This window comes from Chenopodium album, chromosome 22, assembly GCF_948465745.1.
Source record: "Chenopodium album chromosome 22, dcCheAlbu1.1, whole genome shotgun sequence".
NCBI classification, from domain to species: Eukaryota; Viridiplantae; Streptophyta; class Magnoliopsida; order Caryophyllales; family Amaranthaceae; genus Chenopodium; species Chenopodium album.
Genome location: NC_137855.1, coordinates 18504828 through 18513057, shown reverse-complemented (window position 1 = coordinate 18513057; position 8230 = coordinate 18504828). Strand labels below are relative to the sequence as shown.

General features: G+C 33.2%; 1 protein-coding gene across 1 annotated transcript; it reads right to left on the bottom strand.

Annotated features, from left to right (window-relative positions):
- Positions 1–633: 633 nt before the first annotated feature.
- Positions 634–4426, bottom strand: LOC145606042 (phosphomethylpyrimidine synthase, chloroplastic-like). Its single transcript, XM_081662105.1, has 5 exons — positions 4250–4426; positions 3056–3213; positions 2470–2597; positions 2209–2356; positions 634–1354 (listed from the first exon to the last, which is right to left on the bottom strand). Exons 2-5 carry the CDS (start codon positions 3166–3168, stop codon positions 1171–1173), a joined length of 573 nt encoding a protein of 190 aa, XP_081518231.1. The 5' UTR covers positions 3169–3213; positions 4250–4426; the 3' UTR covers positions 634–1170.
- Between the last annotated feature and the right edge of the window lie 3804 nt (positions 4427–8230).

The window sequence follows — 8230 nt, the reverse complement described above, 5'->3', positions numbered from 1 at the left end:
GAATGACACATGTCATTTCATGATTTTTTTCCCTCCAAAATACCCTCCCCCTTTTTTTTTTATTTTTTTTATTATAGCCAATGACATTAATTGCTTACGTTACTATAAAGTTAAACACAATATATTCACCAAATCATATAGTATATTTGTGATTGTATTGATTCATATACTTTTCGTTTCTATAAGAGATGAGAAATATATAGCCACTTCAATTCACAAAGGAGCGGTAATTGAAATTATAGATCCATAGAAGACATGCATAACATTGATAAAGAAATTTAGGTGGAGAGGGAGGTGAGTAGTAGAGGTTTTTTTTTGGGGGAAAAGAGAAAGGGTAGCTTCAATGGAGGGAAAGAGGAGTACTTAGGGTTTTTTTGGGGACTAGTTGTTGGCCTGCGCGCTACGCGCGCAGTCCCCCAATGTGATCTCGTCTCCGTGATTAGTGTGTGATTAGTTGTAGTTTATGTGTTGATGTAGGTTAAATTTTCTAATGATCAGTTTAGCTGTAGTAAATAAGGGTGAAGGTATTTAAAAAAAAAAAAACTTTTGACTCTAGTTATTTCTTCCCCAACCTTTTCCTTGTTTCAGATTCTGGCTAATAAGTTTGTTCTTCTGATTTAGTAGACTAAAGGTTGTTTGACAGAATTTAAATTTAAAATTGCTGTAATATATGTTGAGGTTGTTTTTCTTTTTTCCTTGGCCTTTGCACTTTATATGCTAAGTATGAGAATATTATCAAGATTAAAAGTCTACCAATAGCAGCACACTTCCATAATTTCCTAATAGACATATATTTATTTTTAAATATGCACATTAATACAGCAGTACATCTGAACATAGTCTTAGCTGGGTGTTTGCCTGGAACACTAATTGTTGTTATTGTTCCTGGGAAACCCCTCAAAATATATCCCTTTACGGCATCTAATTATTTCTATATACATGAAATCATGGGCATAAAGTAGAGATTCAATGCTACGCGATGCTGGAGTCCTACATAAGTTATTTAGGCAACTATCTGTTGTACTTAGTAAATATGTTTATATGTAGTCCCAGCAAAAGCAAAGTTTTAATAGTTGCCCATATATTTATAGCCTAGCAAAAGTTTTAAAAGTTTTAGATGATCTTCAGTGCTTCATTAGTTTACTACATATTTTCTTAGCGCTTCAAAGACTAAATCTCCTTGGTTGTGGATTCAGCAGACGCCTTTTTCAATTTCTCAGTCTTCACAATGACATGTGTGTCTTGCTTCTGTTGAGGTTGTAGAGTCTCGGGTACATCATCAACATCATCTCTTCCTAGAGAAATCCCGGGGTTTTGATCTCTAGTGTGCTTTTTCGGAGTCATTCCCCCATGCCTATTACAATTCATGCTGCTCGTCAAGATATTATTGATTAACTAATCTTTAGATATACTACTTGCATCACAGTTAAAGAGGAAATATACAAAGTGCATAGATGAGTGATTATCAGAAGAATATTCGATTTCAACTGATCAAATAGAAGCTAAACCTGAAAATAAACAAAATAAATCATTTCCACTTATTTGGGATAATCTAAAGACCACGTATAATGGTAGAAGATATAGGAATCTGCAGTATCACACTATCACATGCTCATATTCTTAAGCCTTAATAGTCACTTAGATGAGAACTTTATAATATCAATAGACCACCAAAGATAGAACAGACTATCAAAACCTATATTTAGAACAATGAACCTAAGGTTTCAATGTAGCTAAATATAAAAAACTAACATCTCATTCAAATCAAGAGATCAATCAAGTAAATGTTTCAGCAAAGGCAAAAAGAGGATTCGTCCAGCTTGAGTATATTATTAACTAATTACCAAGATAAAGAAGTCATGCCTTGACAGAGCTCGCCAAGGGGAGCATGGCTAACATTGCTCTTGACAAAGGTCAGTTCTTCCTGTGTGCATCCAAAGACTGATGCTAGGTGATCCTCACTCTTAGACCAGATTCAATAATATCAACTTTGATATTATTCTAGTGTTCATGCTAGGTGATCCTCACAGCATATATTTGCTGGGTGGTTCAGTCTGGTTGAATTTGAGGTCAGTGACGGCAGCATTTTAAGGTTAGCACACACATTTATAATTCTATGCTAGGTTAGTTTGATAATACTTTCAAATTTCAAATTCTGAAGCAGCACAACTATTTAAGTTTCCTCAATAGTGTACAAGAACATCTGACCTTACAAATTCAGGATCAAGGTTCTCACGAGCAGCATAGAAAATCTCTTCAGTTTTCATTCTTTGCTTAGCATAGAACATCTGTGTGTATCGAGGCAGACCTAACTTCTCCTTCCTGTCAATCCAATGCTTGCGCAACTTGGGGAGTCCTATTTATCATAACATAAGTGACCAAGTAAGTTAAGTTATATGCAAGTTGGAATTCTGTCTTAACTCAATCAATGCTGCTGAACACAAAGCTCATAGAGCAAAGGATCCATACCAATCCTTGGACTAATATCCTGAGGACCACTGGTGTCATAGGTGTCAGAATGGGGTTCGTCCCCAGAAAGATAGATGCGCCAAAAGGGTACCTTGAGTACATGACCTGATTCCTCGTGAGTAACCTCCCTGTACATTATACGCATAAACCATTATACAATGAAGACAGTGGTAAATTTGCAAGCAAACTGATGGAACTGCTCTAACCTTAATCAAACAATCAGAAGATACAGAAAGATTTTGCTACAGGAATCAGGATAGAATAAAAAGTGCAATAATGATTATCATTGTAATGGTAACAATGAAGTAAGTAATATTCACATGAATAAGCAATATAAAGAGATTATTCTAATGAAAATGCAATAAAATTTTTTAAAAAAGGTTGTGCTCTTATAAGAAACTGGAATTATAAAGTTTAGGCATGAAAACAAGTGCCTGCATTCTTTTGTGCTATTTGGAAAACATTGCTCAAAGGATGGGAGTGGAAGTAAGTCAAGGGCTGAAGGGTCAACTGTATGTTTATTTTGTTTGGATTTTTTTTCATTTGTGGTTGGTGGATCAAAGGTCAAAGTGGCCCGATCGAGTACCTGAACTCTAAGATGAAATTCCTTGGTGTTAGCAGCTGCAGCATTTCCCAACGTATCAAATCTAGGCAAGAAAGAAGTCTTGGGCGGCATGGATGGGGCAGAGTGGTTATCATTCTTGCACCAGATTGTAGTCAAACTAGCTTGAAGTGAAGCCATTCCTGAAATCATGAGATTATGCATTGAGTGAGTGACATTAGTAAAATAGAAGAATATCTGAAGTCAAAAGTCACAATACTGTACGGCTCATTTCCAGAGCTAATAGTCGGTTTTGAGGCCAAAATTGCAAGAGGCACAAAATTCTCAAAGATTAAAGAAAAATCCCACTCCTTTGCCTTTCCAAATAAAAATATCAGAAACTAAAAGATTCCGGATAGCTTAATGTACCGTAGATCAGTTAGTTTTTTTTTTTTTTTTGGGGTGGCAATTCTTGTTAGCCTCACATTGCTGGCTATACTAAGGATCAGTACATGCTAGCATACTTGAGATGAACAGTCAGATACTAATTACTAAAGCAAACCAATCCAAGGGTCAGAACACCCCTATATTCAGGAAGTAGTTTTAATTTGCAGTGTTCATGCTTTAAATTACTCCGGCTTTAGAAAAATAGCAGTCATATTGTACAATTCCCCCGTAATTAAGGATATGAGATGATATCATTAACATATTAAGACATTTAACATAATCATAACCCACAGTAATTTACCAAAAAAACACAAACCATAGCTAACACAAGACCGGTGACAACTTTTTTTGAACATCCCAACAAGAAAGGCAACAACTTTTTTCGGACATCCCAAAATTAAACACAACAGTTAATATTTCCGAATGAAAGGGGTACACCTAATGCAAATAATGTAGGTTGAAAGAATAGGCCCAAACAACATTCAGTCAATATTTCAGGCTAACCATTTTCAATTTTTAAACAGGGAATTCAATCTAAAGCACCTAAATAAAAAAAGATCCAACAAGTTCAATTTTTTATTGTTTATACTTAATTACAAAACAAAACGATAATCAAGATAAATCTTCTCATAAACATACTATCTAATTTTTAAAAATACGCCAAAAAAATGAAAATCCATTTTTTCATTATAAATTCGGGAATTATCCTACATCATAACATCAGAATTTCAATAAACAAAAAGAACAAAGATCAAAATTCCAAAAACATATCAAATTTACTGTAATTAATACCTTAATTTTGGGGGTAAATGTTACCCACTACCACACTAAGGTAATGTTTAACCCTTAAAACGAGGGTCATAGTTTCCCTTCATTCTCTTCTTCATTTAATTATTGCTCATTACATAATCTATCCTATAGACTACCATCTGATTTCACTATCATTCTCTCTAATTTTCTTCATTACCCCCTCAGCATACTACTCCCAGTGTGACCTAAAAGGGAAAGCCTACTCCAGTATATAGAAGAACTAGATTAGGTCCCGTGCCATGCACGGTTATTTTAATTATTCCATATTTTCTTTTTATAAATTTAATTTATGCATTTATGGCATACAAAATAAAAAGTTAATATCTTTGTAGAATAAATTATATTCCACCATAATTACAATTCTGTAAAAAGATTATTTATTTCCTTTTTAATCCGTACTTAATTGGGTAATAACATAAGAAAGGTAAATATATTATTGTTTGTTTATTTGGTTGACAAAAAAATACTTTTATTTTAAATAACTTCTTTAAATAAACTTTTCTAAATTAAAAAAAAAAATACTAAGGACTGTAGACACCCATTTGTGTCTCCCCAAAACCAAACCCAGTGATGAATACCTTTCGCGTCAAACCATAATCGAATGAGGTGAAAGTGTTGAAAAGTCAAGTGTTGCGGTTTAGTTTTATTTAAAACTCTCTTCACTCTGTTTTCGAAAATAACTCTATTTATTTAAAAATAGCCAAACCAGTTTAGTTTGGTCCATAATTAAGGTCCAATAATAGTGTAGTTGGATGGGGTTGAAAAGACCTTTCCAACGATATATTATAAGCCCAATTTTGATGAATAATGAGGAAGTTATGGCCAAAATACTAAACTGGGCCCAAACCGGATTTTACCTACGACCCAATGATCATGAGGAGGGTCCAAGGTTTAATCCTATTCCTAAACTAATTAGGATTGATTAGAATCTTCTATAAGTTTCTAAAATATCTTAATTATCCTTTTTTGAAAAGATAAGATCATAGAGTTTCGTTTAAATAAAACTTTCCTTTTTTAAAACTTTCCTAATTCTATTTGAATTTAAACATGTTCAAAGATAGTCAGATATTATTTTTTTGCCTCATATTTTTTATCCAAATTTTATATGGTTGGATAGATCTTTAAATTATCTTTCCAATGATATATTATAATATTAATTCCGAGCTATAACAAAAAAGATATGAAAGGAATACGAAACTCTATCCAAAACTGACACCCTTTCACTATTTCGGCCATATATTTTTATCTACAAAAGATTTTAATCCGATTCTAATTGCATTAGAATTTAGACTTCAAGAGCTTTCCAACGACATATTATATGACTTATTTGGACTTCTAGATCAAAAGATATGATAAAAACAAAATACGCAAAAACTGTTTCTGTCGCCAAACGACAGGTTTGTCGCCTCGCGACAGACTCTGTCGCCTGGCGACAAGATAACTTTCTGGCGACAAGGTCGGTTTGTTAGCGACAGAGTGGATTTTTATTCCTTATCAAATTCTATGATTTTCCGGACTATTTTCCTATAAATAGGGTCCCGAACCTCTGTTTTGATTCATCAATTCTCCCAATCAATTCTAATCTACAATCAACTCTCATCAAGAATTACTTAATTCTTATCTCTCTCTCTCTCTCTCTCTTTCTAAACCAACCTTTTTACAAGCACAATTCCGTATTCACAAGACTTAGAATCACTTAGCCAAGTTCGAAGTTGCCTTCGCCCTAGACGTGCAAGGTTTGATATTTTCTGAGGATTTGGTCCAAGTCTAGTCAAAACTTTGTTTAATTTGATTTCAATTTAATTATTTAGTTATTCTTTATTATTTTCATTGAAGTTTACTAACTTGTGTATTTTGTTATTAGAAAGAGGTACGAGGCTTCAAAGTATGTAATCTTATTACTCTCTTTCAATATAGAAAGCATGTTTATTATTGTTTAATTCCTAGTATCATGTTAGGATGCTTTTAATGCTTTCTAGTATCATGTTAGGTTATTTAATGCTTTCTAGTATCATGCTTAGGTTGCCTTTACTCTTTCTAATATCATGTTAGTACCATGTTAGGTTGAAAGCTTTGATTTTTATTGTTTAGTGACATGCTATGATTGTTATTAATCTTGTTAGTATCATGCCTAGGATCTTGCTATTATATTTAAGCTTTATTATGCCTTATCACGGTTATGATTATTGCTTATTATTATGTTGCTTGATATATTTATATTTATTGTGATTGCTTGATCACACCTTTTATGCATGTTTAAAGGGAATTTGTACTTGAAATCACGCTTAATAAGATAATTAATAATTTGGTTTAGGCTAATATGATTTTAACTCAAGTGATCGCCAATAATAGTTTTATTTGTGCATTAATATTCAACCAACATAGATAAACAGGGTAGGTTCAATATGATGTTTGTATGTTATTCGAAAAGTGCACATGGATACAAGCAGAACAAAGTAGAGGCCTATTTTATAGGGCGGGTCCTTTCTTTTGTAGATTGGATTCGTACCCTCATCCCCGAACCCTGTTTGGTTCAAGACCTTATGGAGTTGATGGTCCTTTTGGATTGTCTTTTGGGTTTACAAGTTCCTAAAACTTGTTGGCGACTCTTTTGCTCTCTTTTCTTTCCCTTTGGAACGCCACCATACTTTAGTGTATGATCACAGTGGGGTTCAAGTTTGGGATCATAATGCTTGAAATATTCTCTACAAGGACACACTAGGAGATGACACGTGTCATTGCTGGTGTGTCTTTTAGTATATAGTTATTGATTATTTTTAACTCAAGAAACTTATATCACACCACTACACAGTATACAAACCAAACACATCCTTAAACTTAGAAGGAATTATGGAGTATATAATTGTATAAAATTGCTTTTTTTATTTTTTTTCTTTAATGTACTCTGAATATAGTAATAATAAGACCATCCTATCTAATCCTTACAGATGATCAAAGAACGTCATTATTGATAGGCTAAAGTCGTATCACCTAATCAAAAGTAATTACCTAAGTCCTCTAACTAAAGTAGATAGGGAAGTAGGGTCGAATCCACAGGGAAACTAGTCTTTCTATTCCTAATTAATTAATAGCAATGTAAATTATAAGTAACAATTTGTTGTGATTTAAAGATTATACTACGAAGAATATAAGTAGGGAGAATAAAATAGGAGGAATCAATGAATTAAAGACCTAGGGCATAGGTTCACCAATAAATAATACTCCAGGGTAAAACATAATAGTCAATCATCAATGCATCAATTAACCAGATTATAAAGGGCTTTCGCTACGTATTACAATCACAGAATTAGTCTACCGGTATTAAATCTCATCTCTCGAATCTCGACTTAACCATTTATAGATTAACCTGCCTATTGAAACTAGACCTAAACACCAATTCTCATCTCTCGAATCTCGAATCAATATTGTCAAACTCATGCATAAAAGATCAGGCCTAATCTAGTCATAGAGCATTAAATCAATCAATAGGAAATTAATATAGCATTGATAATTAACAACAATAAATTACCCCTTCATATTATTTATGGATCCCCATAAACCCTAGAAAGATAACTACTCACACATAATTAAATCTAAACTAATCAAAGCAATAAAATAAGACATGATCGAAGAAATAAAATAAATAACTGAGATTAAGAGAAAAGAAATCGTTACCAAAGTAATCGGAATAAAGAGTTGAGTAAAGAACAAAGTATAAAGTGTAGAGAGAGAAAATAAGCTTAAGTAGAGAGAAAGTCTAGAGAAAGAATTACAAAAGTAAAGAGAGAATAAGGAAGTGTAAAAGAATACTAAACTTGCTTAACGAAAACATATTTATTATAAGCAAGAATCCTAAACTAAAACAAACTAAATGATGCTTAAAAGATCTATCAGAGACACGCGCCCGACCGGGCGCGCCTTTTTGATCGGGCGAAGGGCTGCTGCGATATAAGTCTTCTTTGC

Coding starts and splice junctions, on each gene's coding strand:
- LOC145606042 (XM_081662105.1), bottom strand. CDS start 3,168: ATGATAACCACTCTGCCCCATCCATGCCGCCCAAGACTTCTTTCTTGC. Junction 2,357..2,469: donor GGATATTAGTCCAAGGATTG/GTATGGATCCTT, acceptor TATGATAAATAG/GACTCCCCAAGTTGCGCAAG. Junction 1,355..2,208: donor CTTGATCCTGAATTTGTAAG/GTCAGATGTTCT, acceptor GAATTGTAATAG/GCATGGGGGAATGACTCCGA.